General features: G+C 32.8%; 1 protein-coding gene across 50 annotated transcripts in view; it reads right to left on the reverse strand.

Moving 5' to 3' along the window:
• Window positions 1–23846, reverse strand: part of LOC6033527 (glutamate-gated chloride channel) — a 272801-nt gene that overhangs the window by 80882 nt on the left and 168073 nt on the right. For 35 of the 50 annotated variants that reach the window (XM_038259413.1, XM_038259414.1, XM_038259429.1 and 32 more), the window contains 4 exons: window positions 21123–21137; window positions 20359–20447; window positions 15603–15689; window positions 6702–6766 (listed from right to left, as the gene is read on the reverse strand). In XM_038259413.1, coding sequence (XP_038115341.1) covers window positions 6702–6766; window positions 15603–15689; window positions 20359–20447; window positions 21123–21137 — 256 coding nt within the window. The remainder of the gene's footprint in view (window positions 1–6701; window positions 6767–15602; window positions 15690–20358; window positions 20448–21122; window positions 21138–23846) is intronic. The other 15 variants (XM_038259433.1, XM_038259430.1, XM_038259461.1 and 12 more) reach the window with 5 other exon arrangements.

Raw genomic sequence — 23846 nt, forward strand, 5'->3', positions numbered from 1 at the left:
ATTTATTTGTAACCATTAAAAGCAGCTGAACAAAAGAGCAAAAAAAGAACAAAATTACAATTTTTATCATTAAAAATCAAACCTTAAGTTCTCGAGATATCGTTTGTTGATCAATTAGAGCAACATTATGAACAAATTGCTTTTAAAAGATTGTATAAATAATGTACTGACATACAGAATCCCCAAAATACAAGGCTTAAAGATTACACCAAAAATTGGGTTTTAGTGTTAAACATTTGACAATTTAATTTAAAACACTTAAATCCGTTACTCAACTGTCAAATTGTATGCAACATGTCAATTTATGGAAAACTTAATATACTTTTCGAATCTACATTAACCCAGAAGGCTCATTTTTTCATTTAGAACAAAAAAAATCATTTTAAAATTTCGTGTTTTTTCTAACTATGCACGGTTATTTTTTAGAGTGTAACAATGTTCTATTTTGAAGGCAAACAAAAATCAAAATACGAGCGCAACCTGTCAAAGCCTGTTGCGCCACAGGCTTATGTACACGCTTACGACAAACCACTCAATTTTTGTACGGCGCAACAGATTTTTTCGCGCAACAGAAGAGATGCGCACTTCGGTTTGGTGGTGCGCGGATAATACAAAGATGTAGAGGAGACAATTACAAAATTTTTGATACAGTAACATAAGGGGTTTGCTCATAAACATTACGAGTTATCGCGATTTTACGAAAATAAGTTTTGAAATAGTTGTTCATCATTGATCATGGCAGTTCATGGTCATCCGCGACAAAACTTTTTTTTCTTAAAATCGCGACAACTCGTGATGGTTACAAGCAAACCCCTGATGTTTATTTTATTAAATTCATTTTTCATCACTTCTCTTTTTAGATGCACGCCAGTTAAATGAATAGATCATGACATACTTCATACAGTTTTCAAAACTTCATATTATCACGTAACTCTATTGATTTACTCTTCCGCAAACCTTCTGAAAAGGGAGGGAGAAAATCGTGCGTCGGTTGCAGCTTATGTCACATTCCACGACCAATTTCGCTTCGCTTCCATGTATGACACCACCGTTAAACGGTTACAATCTCTCGTAAAACGATCCAAACGACCAACTCTACGACGACGACGCCTTCGAAACGCTTTGATAAGTGAACGCAGAACAAGTTAATCCTGCGAACTTTTCTCTTTCTTCTCCAACTTTTTCCCAGCTTCCGGTGAAAAGCTCTGCTGCTGCTGCCGCTGTTTCGTCTTGCTTGACAAAGTTGTATGTGTAATGATAAATCTTGTATCGTGTGTCGTTTCAACGCGTGAAATACGAGATTTTCTTTTTGCTTTGTTTTTGCTGATGTTTTTGAGTTCGGCTTCCGACGTTATCTCATCGCAACAAAAAAAAAGTGAGAGGTTTCACCATTTTCCCACGAATTTCCCTCCTCCCCGTGTCATTGGGAGGAGGGTCGATGGAAAAACTTTTGTTGTCACACAGCTTTCCGTTGCCTTTGTCTTCGACGCGGGCGATGGTGCGTGAGCTTTTGCTCATCGCTGGAAGGTAGTTAGTCACAGCAAAAAAGGTCGAAAATTTAATAGAAAAGACTTGTGTATTTTTCTATTTTGTCCAGCAGTGAAAAAAACCATAAAAAATGCGTTTTTTTTTAATTTTCATCAGCAATTTTGTTACAGTGTAAAACGATGTCAGCCACTTCTAGGAAGCTGATAACAATGTTATGTGTTCGTCGGCTGCCTGCGAGTGAGTGTGGGAAGTGTGAAAATGTTGGCTTACTTGGGTCGAGGAAAACCCTCGCCGAGGTCGTGAGTGTTGTAACAGGGAATTAGCTTCGCTGGGATGGGATCACGATTGTTGGATGGTTCCATTTTGTAAAACAAAGGGGAAAAAGGTTCAAAGAGCCTAGAGTTGGTTTGCGAATGCAACGTCGATTAGTTTTTTTTTTTCTCAGAGTAAAGACAATATTTAGCTCTTTCGTTAAGATGAATCTAGAAAACAAGAATTCAAAATTATGTTTTCCATTAGTTTTTTAAAGTTTTTTAATATTCACTGTGGTGAATTTGGGCAATCAAATTCTCGTTTTAAAATTTGCAAATATGTTTTTTTTTTGTGGAACTGTAAGAATCGAAACAAACAAAATTTAAATTTTCCACCCATTAAAAAATTAGCCTTATCTATTGAATTGACGGTTACTCGGCAACTAGTGGTCCGATATTTAATGTGAGTGAATTTTCACAATCACCAGAATAAAAATATTTTCAGAATCTGGAATTGAAGCTCTTTTGAAATATGGGTCATTCTCCGCCAACTCACACGAACTCTGAAAAAGTTGCCCCCGACCAGTCTTCGATTTCCGTGAAAATTTGTTTAAGAGCGAGTTTTTCACCAATGGGAAACAGGTAAGCAATTCTCTACGAAATCGGTATTTTTTCTTAAATTTTAATTTTTGTGTTTTTGAATCCGACTGAAACTTTTTTGGTGCCTTTGGTATGCCCAAAGAAGCCATTTTGCATCATTAGTTTGTCCATATAATTTTCCATACAAATTTGGCAGCTGGCCATACAAAAATGATGTATGAAAATTCAAAAATCTGTATCTTTTGAAGGAATTTTTTGATCGATTTAATGTCTTCGGCAAAGTTGTAGGTATGGATATGGACTACACTGGAAAAAAATGATACACGGTAAAAAAAATTTTTGGTTATTTTTTATTTAACTTTTTGTCACTAAAACTTGATTTCCAAAAAAAAATACTATTTTTATTTCTTTTATTTTTTTATATGTTTTAGAGGACATCAAATGCCAACTTTTCAGAAATTTCCAGGTTGTGCAAAAAATCTTTGAGCGAGTTATGAATTTTTGAATCAATACTGATTTTTTCAAAAAATCGAAAAACTGGTCGCAAAAATTTTTCAACTTCATTTTTCGATGTAAAATCAAATTTGCAATCAAAAAGTACTTTAGTGAAATATTGATAAAGTGCACCGTTTTCAAGTTTAATCCATTTTTAGGTGACTTTTTTGAAAATAGTCACAGTTTTTCATTTTTTTTTAAATTAGGGCGCATGTTTGCCCACCTTTGAAAAAAATATTTTAGAAAAACTGAGAAAATTCTCTAAATTTTGCATTTTTGAACTTTGTCGATACGACCCTTAGTTGCTGAGATATTGCCATGCAAAGGTTTAAAAACAGGAAAATTGATGTTTTCTTAGTCACACCCAAACAACACACCATTTTCTAATGTCGATATCTCAGCAACTAATGGTCCGATTTTCAATGTTAAACTATGAAGCATTCGTGAAATTTGCCGACCTTTTAGAAATTTTTTTTTCAAAATTTTTAAACCAAGACTAACATTTTAAAAGGGCGTAATATTGAATGCTTGGTGTAGTCCATATCCATACCTACAACTTTGCCGAAGACACCAAATCGATCAATCTGAGAGAACTGCTCAGGTCGTATCGAGGTGCTCCGAAATTTCCCGAGGATTCCAAATATGTCAAAATTGTTGTCTTGATGGCCTACAGGGCAAAAGTTAACGTTGAAAAATGTTTCTCAATCCAATTCAACGAATCATCTTTGCGGTTAACTTTGCGCAGTTGGCCTGGCCGCTTTAACGTTTGTGATGTTTCAAAGCAATTTATTGCATTGGGGCACTGCAATTGTTAATAATGACAAGAGGATGCTAGGCGTTAATTAACCTAAGGCATTTTCCAGGATGGCCTCGAAAGACTGGCTGCGCTAGGGTTAAATTAGGTTAGATTAGATTATATACAGCTATGTTTTTGAAGTCAGATGTTTCTTATGATCTATTGTGACCATGAAAGATAGATTGAAAAAGGAAAGAAACTTGCAACAATATTCAAGAAGCAAAACTTGTTCATTTTTCAAAACTATTTAAATTTGAAAAAAATTAAAAATCTTTAAAATATTCCAATGATTTTTACAAATGAAATAAAACCTACAAAATATTTTTGAAGTCGTATTTTTGAAAAGAAACGTTGATATTGAAAGAAAGGAAAAATTCAGAAAATCATTACGATAGTCAAGAACAGGTTTTTATAAATTAAATAAAAACTTAAAAAATATTTTAAAAGTCGAACTTTACTTTAAAAGAACTGCTCATGTTCGAAAGAATGAAAAAAACTTGCAAAAGTTTTATGACAGTCAAGATTAGGTTGCAGGTTTGAAAGCACTGCTCGTTTTTGAAAGAATGGAAAAACTCAAAAAAATATTTAGACAATCAAGAATTGGTTGATCAGAAAAAAACTTCCAAAATATTAAAGAAGTCGAAATTTTTTATGTTCTTTTCGAAAAAAATATTTGAAAATTCAGGAATCAAGACTAATATTTCAGAAAGGCCAAGCATTAAACATTACACCCATTTGAAATGTTAGTCTTGAGTCCAGTTATTTTGCAAATTTTCTGAACTTTTTGATATTTAAAAAAATAATATGATAAAAAAATATTTTATGAAATGAACAATAATGGACACTACCAAATAAAAAATAAAAACCAAATAAAAAATTGAAAACGGTGCATTTTGTTTGAAAAACTGAAGTCAAATAGTTTGTTTTACTAAAAATTCATTTTTTTCCAGAAAACATCTTTTTTTCAAAAATCACAACTCGGCGGCAAAAAATTTCTTCATTGCTCAAAAGATGCGGTTTTTTGTCCCCCAAAACAAATAAAAAAATAATAATATGGATTTTGGTGAGTTGATTTTTTTTGTAAAATGGGTTAATTAAAGAACTGGCAAATTTTGAATAGTCCTCATCAATACCTAAAACTTTGTATTTTTAAGCCAACTCAAAAATTACATAAAATAGTCAAAATCACCCAATTTTGTAGAAAATCGGTCAACATTAATTTAAAAAAAATTGAACTAATGTTTTTTGCAGGGGTACTTTTGCTTTAAAAATGTTTTAAGATTGCAAAAAATCTGAAAATTTTTCGAAAAATTTAACAGGAGAATGCCTTAACAATGCAGTTTATCAAAAAATGTTTGAAGCCATTTTCGATTGCAAATATGATTTTGCACAGATAAGTGATTTTGGAAATTTTGTTTGAATTTTTTTTAAATTTTCTTTTTTTTTACAAAAAACTATATTTAAAAAAACATTATCTCTGGTATCACATTTTCCACAAACCAGAAATGCAGCACTAAAGTGCCTTGTTTGTCCCCTAAAACATATCAAATAATTTACAAAAATAAAATAAAAGTAATTAGGAATTTAACTTTTACTGATACAAAGTCAAACATAGCAAAAGTTTTTTTTTCAGTGTATCATTTTTTCTTCAAAGTAAAAATTGATTAGTAGATTGATTATCAAGATACAGATTAGTAAATTTTCAAATGTCGTGTGAATTTTTGTGTGTGAAATTTATTGTTTAGGCCATTGCAAATTATTTAAAACTTTTGTCCTCTCCCCCCTCTTTGAAATTTCTTCAAAAAAGAAGGAGGCAAAATAATTATTACCTGAAATTTCAATTTTAATTGAAAAATAATGTTAAAACAATTGTAGACAATTTCATGTACACTGGATAACGTTTTATGCTTTTAAAACAAATTGAATTTTTTATATATAGATTATTTAGAGAAGTAAAAATCATATTTTCATAAATTATTTGTTATTTTTTCCCTCGTCTTTGACTTGAGCCAAAAGAAAAAAAAAACTTTGAATAAAAGTTGTACCAGACTTATAAGTGCTTATTTTTGTTTATTTTTTTACTCCAAGAACATAAGACCTCAGTTTGAAAATAATTTTAAAATAATATTACTCATGTCATCAAGTTATTCTTAAGTATAAAACTTGTTATGATATTGAAAATCACTTTTGTCAATTTACTTTTTTACCCAGAAATTAAAGGATCAGGGAATTAAAAAAACTTATTTCTAAAACATGTTATCATTCAATTCCTTAAAAACAAACCAAACTCTGTCACATCAATCTCCCAGAGCCTAGTCATCCATCCCAAAAAGCAGCAGCCAATATGAAGCGTTAATTGCCGATGACTCTGACAATGTTTTCCCACACTGTCGATAGCAACCCGTTCAAAATTTGTCAACTTGTACAAGCCGCCTCCTCCTTTAATCCACGGTGTCATCTATCCATCCATCGGGGACGAGGATCCTCCTCTGTTGGCCATTTTCCCCGCACTCTTTCCAGGAGACTCGCTATCGAAAGCCCAATTACGGTGTCAAGTTGAAGCCAATTACGTGAGTTAGACCGTGGGACCGAACGGAAGAGTGATGTTTTCATGGCTTGCCGGAATCTGTCCGGGATCTCAGGAAGCACGAAAAAAGGACCGGAGCCCCTTTTTTGTTCTGCCTGAGAATCGTGGAGTTCATGGTTGGTTAGGGTAAGTGTTGCAATTTTTGGCCTAACATGTGTCTATTTTGCTATTTCATAGAAAGTAGTCGGGCTAAATACAAATACCCTGCTTCCCACAAAAAAAAACGGGATGTTACCAGAAACAGCTTGATTTCAAATTAGCTCACTTAGTTGACACACAACGGTGTTGTCGGCGGGACAAAAAGGGTTCGTGTTCTATTTGGAAACCTCCCCTTTTTGACTTTTCCACTTACAATGTTTTCCATAATTGTACAAGGCTTAGGGAAAAAAGGACTAGCTGTGTGATATGTAGGACAACAAAAGAGCAAGATGAAGTGGGGGAGGATGAAGTTGGGTTGAATTAAACTTTGTCCGAGGATACTCACCAGACTAGATTCATCTGGCGACGCTAAGCTTAATAGTAGAACACTAACATTTACAGTCAAAGAACCTGCAACGAGAAGAGAGAATAGCTGATAAAAACCCTTTTGTTTTGATAGGATCGATTTTTTTACATTTTGTATTTTGGAAAACATGCAAAACACTTACGAAATTTTAAAATCGACAAAAAAATGTACAAGGCGATTGTCAGAAAGGCAAACCTAAAAATTCAAAAAAGCAAAACAAATTCAATTGGCCAGCAAGTAGTTGCAAAGAGAGAAGAAACATGCAAAAACCCTCCCCGCACCACATTTATTGTATCGATCGGTACGACACGTTCGTATAACTATACAGCTGCTTGTCGGAATGACAATTAAGAAATTGACAGCCCACTCTACTCGTGCGGGGCTTCTGGGTAGAGTTTATTGGCTGAAAATTTATTGGCACGCAACCAATTGTGGCAAATCAACCCCCTCCCCATCAGCGAGTTGGTTTACCTGTTGCGAAATGGTGATGATTGGCACTATTTGCTTATTCGATTGAAAGTTTATAAATTTGAGAGCAACTGGTGTTGAGGTATTGTGGTGGGCTCAATTTTTTTTTACTGATGCAATGTACAAACTTTTAAAAAACTATCATTTGAGAGCTATGGTTATTGACTTTTTTTTTAAAGGGGTAAGTCATTCTCCACCAACTTACACAGCAGTTGCCTCGACCCCTCTTCGATTTGCGTGAAACTTTGTTCTAAGGGGTAACTTTTTTTCCTTGACCACGAATCCGAGGTCCGTTTTTTGATATCTCGTGACAGGGCTTGCGAAATTTCGACTTTGTTGGTGATAGCTGACAGAACACTCCAATCGTCTTCACCACGGCAACCTGATTTTTACATTTTATTCTCGTTCGTTTCACACACAAAGGAATGAGTGCTACGCAAAGTCACTCACACAATCATTGACTTCCCTCCAGGAGAAAAATCGCTTAGAGAGCGGTCGTTTGACATTCTACCGAGATTCCGATCATCTCTCCAATGATAGCAATCATATGACTCCTGTCACCACGTAGCATACACTAGGAAGAGAGAGACAAAAACGAGAGAAAGAGAAAGAGCACGTTGTCTCGTTCGGGCGGTTGCTTTAGTGGTGCTCATTTTTCGTTCGTTTCGTCTTCGTGTTTACGTTCATCGACCGTCGCCAAGCAATGACGGTCATGATTGGCGTTGTGTGTCAGCGATCAAATATCGTTTTGGGAAATGATCGCTGACAGAAAGTTCTATCGAATATCGAGCATTCCCATTCAGTGATCCCTTTTCAAGCATTGCTCGTGACGGAGGGGCGGTACGACCCCTTCAATTTTTTAACATGTGAAAAAAGACGTGTTTTTCAATCATTTGCAGCCTGAAAAGGTGATGAGATAGAAATTTGAGAAACAAAAAAAATATATGTTAAAATTTCGTGTTTTACAGTTTTACGAAATTACTATTTGATTTTACGAAAACAAATTTTTGAAAAAGTTGGTCGTCGATGATCATGGCCGTTCATGGTCACCCGCGAGCCAGGATTGCGAATGAGCAAGCGAGCCAAAAAGCCATGCTCGCTCATCCATGAGCATGAGGACTTACCAGGTAGCTCGTGCTCGTTCATGCTCATCGCATGCGCTCGCGCTCAATGAGCGCTCATCAGCAAAGTAGGTAGATTTTTAGTATTGATGATGAATCTCGCAAAGGGGTCATTCTCCACCAACTCACACAGCAGTTGCCCCGACCCCTCTTCGATTTGCGTGAAACTTTGTCCTAAGGGGTAACTTTTGTCCCTGATCACGAATCCGAGGTCCGTTTTTTGATATCTCGTGACGGAGGGGCGGTACGACCCCTTCCATTTTCGAACATGCGAAAAAAGAGGTGTTTTTCTATAATTTGCAGCCTGAAACGGTGATGAGATAGAAATTTGGTGTCAAAGGGACTTTTATGTAAAATTAGACGCCCGATTTGATGACGTACTCAGAATTCCGAAAAAACGTATTTTTCATCGAAAAAAACACTAAAAAAGTTTTAAAAATTCTCCCATTTTCCGTTACTCGACTGTAAATTTTTTTGGAACATGTCATTTTATGGGAAATTTAATGTACTTTTCGAATCTACATTGACCCAGAAGGGTCATTTCTTCGTTTAGAACAAATTTTTTCATTTTAAAATTTCGTGTTTTTTCTAACTTTTGAGGGTTATTTTTTAGAGTGTAAAAATGTTCTACAAAGTTGTAGAGCAGACAATTACAAAAAAAATGATATTAGACATAAGGGGTTTGCTTATAAACATCACCAGTTATCGCGATTTTACGAAAAAAAAGTTTTGAAAAAGTTGGTCTTCATCGATCATGGCCGTTCATGGTCAACCGCGACAGACACGGACGACGAAACAAAGAGAAACGCAAAAAGTAACTTTTTCAAAACTTTACAGTTTAGTAAGGAAAAGTGGCAGAGTTTTTATTTTTTTTGTGTTTTTTTGATAAAAAATACGCTTTTTTCGGAATTCTGAGTACGCCATCAAATCGGGCGTCTAATTTTACATAAAAGTCCCTTTGACACCTTATTTTTATCACATCACCGTTTCAGGCTGCAAATTATTGAAAAACACCCCTTTTTTCGCATGTTCAAAAATAGAAGGGGTCGTACCATCCCTCCGTCACGAGATATCAAAAAACGGACCTCAGATTCGTGATCAGGGACAAAAGTTACCCCTTAAGACAAAGTTTCACGCAAATCGAAGAGGGGTCGGGGCAACTTTTCCCGATTTTGTGTGAGTTGGTACAGAATTACCCAAAGGCTAATTGGATTGCCACTTTTGAAGATCATTTCATATTCCTGAGATAATTTTATCGCGAAAAAGGGGCATGTACTCATTTAATGTTGTCAGCTTAGTATTTGTTTTCATAGTTTTATAATTAAAAATTCTCTTTTTTATTAAATTCCCGATCAAAAATTGCTTATTTGCAATCAAGACACATTTGCTTAGAATTCCAGACACTCTTTTTAGCTTAATATTCTAACTATCAGATTAAGACTAAACTTTCAAGGAACGGATTTTTTTGGTCTTAATAAGCTGTTAACAGGAAGGCAATCGGTTTATTTTATATTAAAACATAATTTTACTTGTGAGCAGGCTCATTACACATTTATTTATGTATTTATTTGGAATAGACTTCTATAAAGAAGATAGTTTATCGAAATTCGTCTAAGACACAGATTTGACATTTATTATGCTACATTATTTACAAATAATTGATTGAACAAGATGAGGTTTCCAGCCTTCAAAACGTTTACGATATAAAATAAATGACGTAATGTATTACTTAAAACATTTTTGCTTTCCTTAAAGATACTTTTCAGTTTAATGAAAAAAAGTTACCTTTCACGTGTTACTCTTTTATCCACTTTATTTTTATAAATATGATTATTTCTTCAAATAAAGATGATAAACCTAATTTGTCATCTAAACTGTGACTCCTAATCAAGCTTCAAAACAAAATTAATAAAAAATATCTTCACCCAATATATTGAGATTGAGATGAGCCTATTTCAGACTCCATTTAGAAAAACATCTCCTCTGAAAAAAAGTTATTATTGTATACCCGTTTACAGGTTAAAAAGACCGCTCATTTTGCTTAATGAGCAAAAAATGTGCGCGAGCGATGAGCATTTTCGCTCATAAAATTTATGACCAAGCATGAGCAGGAGCAAACGTGAGCCAGCTCGCGTAGCACTCCTACTCACTCATGAGCGGATGAGCGCTCAAAATCGCAACACTGCCCACGACAGACACGAACGACAAAACAAAGAAAAACGCAAAAAGTAACTTTTTCAAAACTTTTTTTTCCTTAAAAATCGCGATAACCCGTGATGGTTAGTAACGGCAGAGTTGTTAAATCATTTTTAGTGTTTTTTATTGATGAAAAATACGTCCAACTTTACATAGAAGTCCCTTTGATACCAAATTACTATCTCATTTCTGGTTTTAGGCTGCAAATTATTGAAAAACATGTATTTTTTCGCACGTTTAAAAAATTGAGGGGGTCGTACCGCCCCTCCATCACGAAATATCACCTCGGATTCGTGATCAGGGACAAAAGTTACCACTTAGAACAAAGTTTCACGCAAATCGAAGAGTGACAGGGGCAACTTTTTCTAGTTTCGTGTGAGTTAGTAGAAAATTACCCTTATAAGATAATTAATCATAAGAAAAAAAATAATGTGTTGGCTTTTTATTTCAACTCACGACGTAATGTATACTTTTGATTCTTTTTAAAATGCACAAAAGTAACATTTGTGTGATATTTGGTACCTTAAAGCTAAATATTTTCGAATTTTTCAAGTCAAGTCAAGTCAAGTCCGAAATAAGTTATAAATTTTTCTTCAAGATTAATGCCATTTTTGTTTTTGAAATTGTTGTTATTCCACCGTCATTTTTTTCATTTTTTTTTGTAAAATTTGGACTGTATCATAACTGTGTGAATATTTTAAGCAATTTGATTTTTTCAGTTGTAAAATTTTGCTTGAAATTTCGTTTTTATTTTAATGTTTTGCTGTTCCTGTCAAAAAATATTGAAAATAAGTTTTGGTCTACACCTGGGTAGGGTACAGTCATCCCACATATTCGGAACACCCACAAATTCGGAACACTTTTGTGGTAATTTGTCAATAGAATGCAAAATGCAACTTTTCTGTCGACCCTGCTATTTTTAGGGCCTTTATTTGGACATTCTCTTGATATTTTTTCACTAATAAAAGTAATACTTTTTAAACAAAAACTGCATTTCAAGGCCATTTTATCCAGAGCACCAAAACACTGTCTCCAAATTGCCTGTTCCACGATTGTGGGATGTTATTGTGTCTCCCACAATTGTGGAACACCTGAATTTAACTGATATTTTCACAAAAAAGTATTCAGACCATTCATAAAACATTACTAAGCATGAGTTTTATTGGTTTCAGAGTGCAAAGTCATTATTTTGTAAAAAATATGTACTCCTGGAGAGAAAAAAAAGTTTATTTACATCGTAAGAAAAAAGTGTTCCGAATTTGTGGATTTCAAGGGTCAATGTTTTTCTTTGAAAAATTGATATAAAACGTAAAAATGTACAGCCAGTCTATACATCAATCGAAAGATCGCAAGAAAAGCTTACACATGAAGGTAAAAGCAAATCATTATGTTCAATTATCGATTTTATATGATTTGTTGAACGTTGGCCGATCTGTAAACTGTTCCGAATATGAGGGATGACTGTAGTAAATTTAAAATTTAGTCAATGCATGTGTAACATCAATAGGGGTGTTGATATCTGGTACGCACTAGACATTTAATCTACAATTTGTTTGAAGCTTACTTAAACATTTGAATGCTGACATTTTTAAATTGTAATCCAAATTTTTATTGTTGACCTAAATTTAAACCAATCTAAATGAAAGCAAAACAAATTTGAACAATGCGGGAATATACCATTTCTCAGCCTATTTCTATTAGGCTTCATCCATAAAGTACGTCACGCTAAAATTAGCCAAAATTTAGCCCCCCCCTTCCCCCCTTTGTCGCACTTTTCCTATACTTATAACACGCAATGTCACACTTGCTCAGACCCCCCCCTCCCCCCCTAGAGCGTGACATACTTTATGGATGACGCCCTATCGGCCTATCAGCACATTGATCATGAATAGCAGCTTTTTTAAATAGTTTTCGACTGTTCCAAGGTAACAAATAGCTCAAATAAAAGTGAGCAAGTTACTTTTCATTATTGACGTATCCAAAAATGTTGATTTAAAAAGCGGAAAACTGCAAAAGTGATAATTCTCGTAACTCGAACGGCTCAGAATGAATAAAATGAGTATATTTCCCCTACTACACCTCCGCATTTAAAGAAGAAAATTCACAATAGTTTCACTGTGTATAGTAAAGTGTAAGATAAAGTACAAACGATATGTACAACATTTTAACAAAAACAAACAACATAGCTGAAAACAAAACAGGGAAACTTATGTTTGAATCAACTGCTTTTTCATGACAACAATATTATCATTATCGTTATTATCCTTATCGCCAGCAAACTATATGGGAGTAATAATCGTAACCACAAACACAGAACATAGCACGATCCAAAGTCAGCCCAAGTAACAATTTCAGTTTTGTAATAGTCTCAAAGAGTTTCTGTAGAATTCTTAAGAAAATTCAAATGAAATGCTTTATGGTCCTACATGCTGAGTTAAATACCAGTTAAATCAACATTAAATCCAAAATGGACTATTTTAGGAGGTTATCAAGAGTATTTTTGAGGAGCATGTTAAAACTTACCAGTTTTAATGTGTGCTTTATAAATACATTATAGAGCTCTTCAAAACAAGATTAAAACTGCTTGGCTTGGAAAAAGGTTTTCTTGAAGTCTGTAATTATTCTTGAATGCTATATCAGAGCATGAAGTATTTATTTATTTGTTTTGCAGTAAAACCAAAAGGTTGTATATCAGAGGGGATGACATACAAATTTACCTGATTAAAATAAATTATTCTTACACGCAAATACAATGACTGATGGCAGATGATTATAATTTGGCAATATTATTTATTGTAACTAAGAAATATTTGTTGAAGTTTATACTTATAATAAGCCACAACAGTTATGCCAAAAAAAATCATCGACCAATTTTCAAAGATAGCTCGAAAAATTAGTGTGAGCACTTTCAATTCCCTGAAATAAAGTTGAGATTTTTTCAAAAACTAATAATTTTTGCTTGTTGTTGCTTCCAAATTCAATATGGCTGCGTTTTTTTGTCCCTTGCTTCTTTCAGCAATATGGCGAAATTCGATAAGTATAAATGCTCTTGATTAAATATATTTTAAATCTATTCATTCTTGAGCAGTTCTGCCTCAAAACTAGCCAGAACATACCAGATTTATAAAAGACTTATAAGGGCTTTAATCAGAACCAAAACGTTTTATCATGGTTTTCTACAAGATTATATCGCACATGGTGGGACCGTAGCACATGCAACTTTTTCAGCTGCAAGTAGATCGCCTTCGTTGGTGGAAAAATTGAATTTCAAAATAACTGAATAAAAAAACAGAAAGGTTTTTTGCTTTTTAACGATATTTATTCATTTAAAAAACACACAGCATGAACACACATAAAATCACTTAATGAAGAACCAACTGACGCAACTTTATTCGTGTAGCTTTATAAACACGGTCCTTATTATCACTATTGTTAAGTGATCGTCACAACATTTACCGCAGTTTTTTTTACTTTTCCCTTCACTTACACAAGTAGACAGTACAAAAAGACCATATTATTGATTGGAATAGTTATTCACAAAAAAATACAAAAAACTGCAACAATAGCACAAATGACACCTTGAGCGCAACTGTCAATTATTGGGCGTAACAATACACAAAACTAAATCTGATGGGTTTTATCGAAGACTAATTTACGAATATAAAGTTTTATGGATAGCCTTTTGTATACCTTAAGTATTTATGCCAGTCCTTGTTAAATCTCAATAGTCTGCAGACATGTAGCAACACGGGAAAATGGCGGATAAGCATTTTGACTGCTGGAACTATTCTACAAGTTTCGATACAAAAGGTAACATTTTCACAAAACAAAAGCTGGCTTCCCGGTTACCTTTTAACACTACGGGTTTTGTTAAATAGTTACCTGTTGTTTCAGAATTTGCAAAACAGTTCCATCTATCAAAATGCTTTTGCGACCTTTCCAAATGACGCCCCAGAAGTGTTCCACAAAAACTATCAACCAAGCACACTTTATCGGAAATAAATTCATATTATTATTTTTTAATATAGAATTATTTCCCACAATGTAAGAACCGCAGGCAGAGTCGGATGTGTTTAGACAGGTGAAATAAAAATTCATTAAATCTTTAAAAGCACTTTTTTGGAGCCAATTCCAAGGCACACAACAGTAACAACTATTTCAGGAAAATATTATATATTATTCTTTTCATCAAAACTAAAACACAATAAGAAACAACAAAAGCCATTTTTATTACACCTTGAACGTAACAATGAATAATCTAACTGAATATTCATGAATAATTGTTTAGGGAACAGCTTCACGTTCTGCACAGAACGAAGTTGCAGAGATACTGACAGTTTAAGTCTTACAGGATTGTAAAAATGCTCTTTGAAGACGGGACTGATTTAAGGCAGACTTCGTTAAAGTCATTTAGCAACAAAACAACCTCTTCAAGATAGTTCAAAGTGTAAGGAATAAAACCAAATTAAAACCTAATATAAAATTCTTAACATTATCTTGAAGAAATCTTGAAACTATTATTAAGTTTTGTGACCATAAAACAAGTAGGTTTTAATCAAAGCTTTAGTAATACTTTATTGCACTTTTTAAAACTTTAATAAAAACTTATAAGAATACTAAGCATATCATTTGTTACTTGGGAGACAAAGTAAGGTCGAACGAATAAAACATCTATACAGATATAGGATAGAAATATTTATATCACATAGAAAAAAAGAATGACAACGCAAAGACACAAGAAAACGATCCAGCTCAAACGTTCAAACGTGAACAACATACAACAACGCCAATATACAGAAGGATTTTACAGAAAATGAACAAAAAAGTGAAACCAATTGTATCTGCACTGAAAGTGTTTTATTTGTAGCTTGTCAATGTGTGTGTGTTTGTTTTTGTGTAATTTTGAAAACTGTAATCCTCTTAAAAGAGTGACGTAACAGTAGATAAGATATAATAAAAACAAAAAATATATATAGCATAGAGTAGAAGAATAGAACGGCAGACAGTTTGTAATAGAATAGTAAGAAGAGTAAGGAGTTGGCTATATAGAAGAAGAAGAATAGAGATACAAGTTTCAAGTTTTTAGCGAACGGACCGCGATTCTGGGGACGTCCTGGAACGCGTGTATCGGGCATGTGCTTTGCCATTTCCGGTGTTTGCATACCGCAGCAGAAATCCGCATCTGCAAAGAGGAAATAGACAAATACGGTTTTTGCAGTTTGGCTGTTTTTGTTTTGGTTTGCTGACAATCGTTGGAAGATTTTACGTTCTAAAATTGATGCGAGACTGAAAGGTTCGTTTGTTTTTTCTTCTGCTAAATTGAAAATGAAATTTGAAAAATAATATCACACTACAACTTTGTATGAGTGTGTGTTTGTGTGGGAAGAGCTTGACGTTAAGTCTGGAAGATAAATGATTTGGTAATGCACATCACACAAAACCCGATAACGGATGGAAGGTCGGAAAATAGAGTTTAAACTGACATGTACCAAACAGCACACACTATGCAACAGCTACTACAGAATCTACCAACTGTTCAAAATAATACATCGAAATTAAGTTCTATAGAAAAATTATAACTTGAGGATGGTTATTAAATTATCTTGTTTTGAAACGTTCATATTTCAAATATCGCAATGAATTTCAATTTTCTGCATGTTTTTTTTTATAAAAGTGGAAAAATTCTGGATGCTGGCTATTTTATATTCTTATAATAACATTTTGGCCAAATGCTATTTCATTTTGATTGTCCACAGAAAATAAAACAAATAACAAAACAAAAGTTAACAGTTTAAGCTTAAAGTTGGTTCGGGGGTTTTATGACCACATTATTAACATATTTAACTTTAAAAAGGAATAAAAAGTAATATAATGTAATACTACCTCAATCATAGAAAACAAAAAAATAAGTTACTCATTGTAAAAGGCTTAAATTAAAAAAAAAAAACTTAAATTAAAGACGCAACTCATGGTACCCAAAATAAGATGCTATTATCCCGCTTGCTGTCAATCCCCCGAAAAACTTAGATTTTTTTTTTCAAAATGTCATATTTCGGAATTCTATTGATATACTTTACTCATTTTGGGTATGCTACGTAAAATTTTCCGAGGAATCCGATAAAAAACATTTTTAAGACAAAGGCTTTTTGGTCAAGACACCGTCAAAACGGTATTTGAAGTTTCTCTGTGACTTTTTCTAACTGCAAATTATTTTTTCGTTGGTAGTTGACAACAATCCATTTTTCAAATGTGTCGAATAGAGCTTAAATCAATAAAAATGGCGCAAAGTTATGACTTTTTGAAAAATTATTTTTTTTTTGTGAAAATTTACGAAAATGGTCAAAATGGTGACCATCCTAACAGGACGTAAGTCACTCTAACAGCAAAACAAACAAAAAACGGGTCTAGTTTTTTGGGCCAAAGAATCTCCAGTCCAATTGAAAGCCACATCGAAGCATTTTATTTATTTGTTTCATTCATAGCAGTTGCTTACAAAAAAAATGTAATTTCAGAAATATTTCCTATGATAAAACTGCAATTGGGAATGGATACATCTTTTCTGACTCACAAGTTCAGGAAAAATGTACCCACTCTCAAATTTAATTTCTCGTTGGAAGTGTTTTTTGAATATATTTGTTAAACATTTATGCATATATTTGAAATATTATTTCTCATTACATTATCAAAGATGTAATATTACACCATCCAATTTTACATCTTACAAAATTACACAAATTTTGCTGTGGAGTTTTTCACCAGATCTGATGATTTTTGGAATAGACTATTGGTTTTTTTAATCAATTTTAATACAATGTTAGAAAAGAAAAAACTCTGACTAACTATTTTTACATTTCCGAGAGTAATATTTTGAAATTTTGACACAAAATTTGCAACATGGTGTTAAATTAGTAAAATTTTCATTTTCATTGGAAGTGCATTCGTGCAGTTTTTGTTTTTTACTAAACTTCAACATACTGAAAATGAGTGTTTGATAAATCCGAAGTTATTTTTACTTGATATATAAAATAAAATGTCATAATAACTTAACCCGTAAATTCATGCAATATCAAGGTTGTTAATCGATAAAATTATCGTCTGAAGATAACGTTAATGGTTTTCGTTATGGTTTTCGTTATTTTTAAAATCTTTCTAAAATCGATTGATGCAACCAATTCAAAATTGTTCACAAAAAACCATATTTTTTTCGAAAAAACTCAAATTTAAAAAAAATGCAATATGGGTATCAAAATAAGCGAAATTTTGTATTTTTTTTCACTTTATTAATTTTTTTTTCGGAAATTCTAAAATTTCAAAAATTGCTGTATTTTTTCTAAAATACTAAAAAAAAACAATCCAAATGTGCAATACAGGTATCACATGAAGTGAAATTTTGCATGTTTCATGTATACATTCAAATTGTGTATTTTTCATATCATAGAAAATTTTGCACATTTAAAAAAATTAATATTTTAAAAAAATATGGTATTTTGTAAAAATTTCAATACTTTACTAAAAAAATCTAATAAAATTAAAAAGCAAACAAAATTTCGATTTGATTGATATATATATTGCAAATTTTGAAATTTTTAAGCATTTTCGAAAAATACTGTATTTTGTGATTTTTTTAAATAATTTACAAAAAAGGTTTAACAAATTGAAAAAAAGGATGCAAAATTTCGCTTTGATTGATACCCATATTCCATATTTTGAAATTTTTCTGTATTTTCGATAAGATACGGTAATTTGTAAAAAAATATTTATTTAAAAAAAAAACTCTTTTAATAAAAAAAAGCAAACTAAATTTTGCTACGTTTGCATATTTTGAAAATTTGAGTATTTTCGAAAAAAATATGGCAATTGTGAAATTTTTTAAATTAAAAAAAGCTGAAATAAAGTGATAAAGCATACAAAATTTCGCTTTGTTTGATACCCATATTGCACATTTAAAAAAAATAATATTTAACAAAATATGGTATTTTGTCGAAACTTTAATATTCTACAAACAAAAAAAAAACCCAAATTGCAAATTTGAGTGTTTTCGAAAAATACGGTATTTTGTAAAAAAAATAGTTAGGCCGTTGCAAATATTTTTCAAAGTTTATGTCGCCCCCCCTTCGAAATTGGTCTGAAAAATCAGGGGGCAAAAAAAATATTTTTTCAAGAAACTTCAAAATTTCCATGAAAATAGAAGTCTAATCAACTGAAAACAATCTAAAACGCATTTTTCTGCATTGATAATCATATTTAGCATGTTTGGGATTGTTTAAAAATGTTTTGAATTTTTATGAAATTTCAATGTACAGCAACGCAAAAATTTTATTTTTCGCAAAAAAAAAAAATCGTGAATACTTAGATATTAAGGAAACTAATGATGGCAAAACAACTGGGCAGGTGTATACTGCCCATAATTGAAAATTCGGCTATTATGCCAAATCAAGTATTCCGAGAAAAACGCGTTTTAGTGTTTGTCACAAAATCTCCGTCAAGGCAATTTCCCATAAGAGTGGCATATTAGCCGTTTGGTTTTTCGCATCGGCAGTCAAGTCTAAACACTATTTCAGTGAAATTCAAGTTCCAGAAGATGCGTTGGAACATCCTCTACCACCTAGTGCTAATATCTCGTTTTTGCCAAAAGTGGATATTAGCCGTTTTTTCAATGGTGGGCAGTATAATGCATTTTAAAACACTTTTTTCATCAAAATGTTGAAACCATGGCTCGTAATTTGAATTTTTATACTTTTTTATTTTTTTGCCCCCCCCCCTCGACTTTGGTCAGAGTCGAGGGACATAAACTTCAAAATATATGTGCAACGGCCTTATTAACAAAAAAAAAAAAAAAAAAAAAAACTCGAAGAAGGTGAAAAAGCAAACATAATTTCGCTTCGTTTGATACCTTTATTAGTGATTATAAAAATTTGAGTACTTTCGAAAAAATACGGTATTTTGTGAAAAATTTTGAGTTTTATTTTAAAAAAACTTGATTTTCAAAAAATATATTCTTAGTGCAAGCATTGGAAATTTAACATGAAAGTTGAATTAATCGATTTTAGAAGGATTTCAAAAATGAGTTATCGTCCATTATCGGCGATAAGATTATCGCTGATAGAATTTAACGATAGATTATCATTATCGTCCTGACGCTAACGATAGAACTATCGTTTTCGAGCTTCGATAATTTTATCGTTAACAACCTTCTGAGATACAATGATTTTTTTTTTTGTTTTATAATTATTTATTTTCAGTTACTTTAAGATGTCTTTTGTTCAAGCTGTTTTTATAAGTAAATTTCAGAACATCAAATCTTAAGAAAAAATCTCAATTTTAATGTGGTTTAGGCGTTCACATTAACGTGTAATTTTAAATGAATCGTATTTACATATCATTCATCTTTAATGACAATAAAAAATGTTAGTATTTTTTTTGATAAAAAGAGCAGATTTAATTAATTAACTAATTTAACTAATTTAACTGTAACCTAAAAACTAAACAGTGCTAGAAAACAGTGAGCAAAGTGGATTTGAATTAAAATTTAAAACAAATAAAGTACTTATTGTTAACTATTACTAACAGTTTCAGTAGAAATAAACAAAATAAGCAAACCAAAAACACTATCCATCTAACAACGAACATTAAGAGGGAAAAAAAACAAAGATTAAAAAAAGCACATCTACGACACTTATGTGTGTGTTTGGAGGTTATGTTCAACAGTGGCTCTATCCTTTTCATAGGATAGGTATAGGAGAGAAGAGAAAAGTTGGTGTTGCAGAAGTTACTCAACTGCATCAACGTGAAGCTTTAGAGGAGGTAGCAAAAGTAGCACCAAAGTACAGTTTCAAGAGCTGTGAACTTACCGTCAACCGGTGGTAGCAACCTTTTGTCGTATCGCGAACCCTTTAACAGATGATCTAGAATCTCTTTGTCTGACTTTCCTTCGGCGAATCTGGACGTGGTCGAACAAAAAGGTGATCGTCAGCACCAGTTGTCATCATTGTCGTCGTCGTCGTCCGCCAATAATAACACGAGAGAAAGAATATATCAATGAAAGTGAATTAGTTTTACGGTGGGTTGTTATTATTGCGCTTTCTTTTGTTTGAGGGACGTTATCAAAGGTTGTTTTTTTTCGTTCGTTCTACCCTCAGTTATAGTTTAACGTGTACTAAAGCCAACCATTGTGAGCAGAACAAACGAGCAACAGTGACGAACGTAACGAGGCATGAAGAGTAAAGGCACCCCCCTCACAAAATCATAAAATACATGGCGAAGCACATTTACAGATATTGCGAACATAAGTCAGCACCCCGAACACCTCCCCCCTGGACAGGGGGTGAAGAAAAGAACGTGAGACTACACAATAACAGCTAAAACAGAGGAATAAACAAGAAGTAAAACAAAAAGATATATTCCAAGTAATGGAACCATTGCTCAACTTTCATTAGCGGTCTAAAGCTTGCACTTTTTGATGGGTTTGTTTTCATTTCGTTTCATCTTTTGTTTTGCTCAGAGGAGTTTGCTTTTCTGCAGCTTTTCCAAATCTGTGAGTGGCCCATGAAAACTGAACCGAAAATTTTCTAGCGTTTTTTTTTGGTTTTCTACGAATCAGTTTGGAATTATTTACCGCGTTTTTCCTCTGCTATGTGTGTGTTATTTTTCGTGAGCAAAGTTTGGAAATAAAATAAGTTTTATGAATATTAGTGATGCGCTCATGAGTAACTTTAAAGTTCGTGCAGAGTTGCAAATGCTTTAATCTACTAAAGAGGTAGGAAGCAAATGGAAGCGGTGAAATTCTCTACGAAATCTGCGGTTTATTTAGCTGTACTATTTTTGATGTCATAATTTGATGTAGGAAATAATATCAAATAAACTAGAAATTTGCTTTGTTACATTTTTCATTTTCAATCAAATTTGAAACTTCACCAATTCTACACTTAGGTAAACGTTGAATATTCCTATTTTTGGTGCTTAAGCTTTGCATACACTTTTGTTATGCCCAAGGAAACCAATTTTCATCATCCATTCGTCCTTACAAGTCTCCATACAAATTTTATTGGTGGTCAAGGTCCACATAAATCCTATGTAAATGTTATAAAAATCTGTATAAAGAGAACGAATATTCTTTCCGTTTTGGTGTCTTCGGCAATGTTGTAAGTATTTTTCAACACTACACAGAAAAAAAATCATGGTTTTATTACATCTAGGGAGGAGTACATTTTTTATGTCAGATAAAATGTGTAATTTAACCTCTGAAAATGGGTAATTTTACCACTTTTCTGTTGTAATGTCACTTTTTCAGTCTAAATCTAGGCAAAATTACATCATAAAAGAGGTAATATTCAACCTTCCAAAATTACACCTTCCAAATTTACACAATTTTTTTCTGTGTAGCTATACATTTATCCAGCGAGGTTAACTGTTCAATATTTGCAACAAGTTGCCTAAATTTTTTTGCAATTCCGAAAAAAAACATTGAAAGAAATTTTTAGTCAAATATCCATTTGTTTAGTTAGTTTAGTTAGTTTCAGGCCATGTACTGAAAAGTATTACTTTTAGATTCTACTATTTTCGGTAGAGTTATTCTCGAAGGCCGTTTTGTCGTTCGTGAATGACAAGAAAAGTTGCAAAAAATGACAAGAAGAATTGCAAAAAAATATTTGAATTTATGGTAAAAAATTGAAACTAAAAAAAACAGTTGAAAAGTTACACCTTTCTTTAGAAAGAAAATTGCCTGATAGTGACCAACACTTAAAAACAGTGCACTGTTTTCAATTTAAAAAAAAACCTTTTAGATTGCAATTCTATTTTTTTTTTCTATCAAAATATAGGAGAAATTGGATAAAAATCAACAATTTATAACCTGGACAAAGAAGTCATCTTGGTGCACCATAGCTCAAAAGATGGAATAAAAAAATTAAAATTTGAAGTGTAATAAAAATACCTTTGAAAGATATTGAATTTTGCATTTTTGGAAGCCAACCACAAAATTTGTATTGAGACTTAAACGGACTAATGGATGATGCAAAGTGGTTCTTTGAACTTTTTTTTTTTGGGTTGAGACCACTGCGACCATGACTTTGATTCGCACGATCTACAAGGCGTAAGAAGATTCTTTGAACTTAACAAATGTCTATGCAAAATTCGAGCCCAATAAAGAAAATCGAAGTCCCAGAGAATCGATATAGTTTGAAGTTTTTATCGTGAATTTTGTTTGAAAAGAAAACAAAAAAGTTATAATTTCGAAATCGAAGTTTTTTTGAAAACTAAAAAGTGGAATCAATAAAACTTTTTTGCTTTAATTTCAATCATTTTCTGTTTTAAACATCACTTCGCAGAGAATGACTAAGCAAAGCTAGAAGTTTTCTAATCAAAGACAGCGGGTCAAGATAGAAGTAGAGAACTAGTCTGCATATCTTGGACTCTGCACAACAGAGTGGTTCAAATTTGACATTTCATCGTTCATTGCAGGTATGAATTGTATCGGAGTAATGAGCTAAAAGCTCGAGCATCCCAAGCCAAGTGCATTTTCCGTACGATTTGTGTGTGACAAGATTTTTTTTTCAGATTTGTCTTATTTCTGAATGTTAAAATAAACAACGAAAAGTCAAATTAAAACCACTCTACAGTGCACAAGCTCCTCGTCATAAACCACCCCACTCTGCTCCTCATTCCATCCATTTTAACCCCAAAGCTGACCAAAAGCTTCCTCTCCCTTGGGGGCGTATCTGCGCCGTATGACAGGGCATAAATATCTCAGAGTAATAATCTAAGTCCTGCAGAGTGGGAGGAGATTGCTTTTGTCCCCTTCTAATGAACGCACAGGTATTTTGCAAGGTTTATTTAGAAGATGAAAAACTAAACTACGAGTACTTTCAAATTGCTACTGTACTGCGTTTTGAGGAGCAAACTCAGAAGAAAAGGGATTGGTCTGGGAAAGTTATGCTTTCTTTGGAGCTTGCTGGAGCAGCAAGAATTTCAGTATGTTTTGTTTGTATATCATGGAAAGGAATGAGAAAACTTTATGCTCTAGATTAAAAGATAACGCACAGAATACTACAACGAGTGGCTGAAGGAAACTTGAAGCTATTTTTTGCTTATAATTTGATAAGATTAAGATTATTTCAATTGACCTGCTTTAAATCTCATCAGCCAACAACTTCTTAAAATTCAAATCAGGAATTTATCTTTTGCAGATTTAAAATGATTATTTTTTTATATAATTCCCAGCAACGCAAACAAACTTTAACATTAACACTTGTAGCCCCGACGGGGTCAAAAAGCTTGGAAAAAAAGTTGGAAATGCCTTTTTCATTGTAACTTAGGGTAGACGCATCTGTTATGGATCTAC

The sequence above is a fragment of the Culex quinquefasciatus genome, chromosome 3 (genome assembly GCF_015732765.1).
Source record: "Culex quinquefasciatus strain JHB chromosome 3, VPISU_Cqui_1.0_pri_paternal, whole genome shotgun sequence".
Classification (NCBI taxonomy): domain Eukaryota; kingdom Metazoa; phylum Arthropoda; class Insecta; order Diptera; family Culicidae; genus Culex; species Culex quinquefasciatus.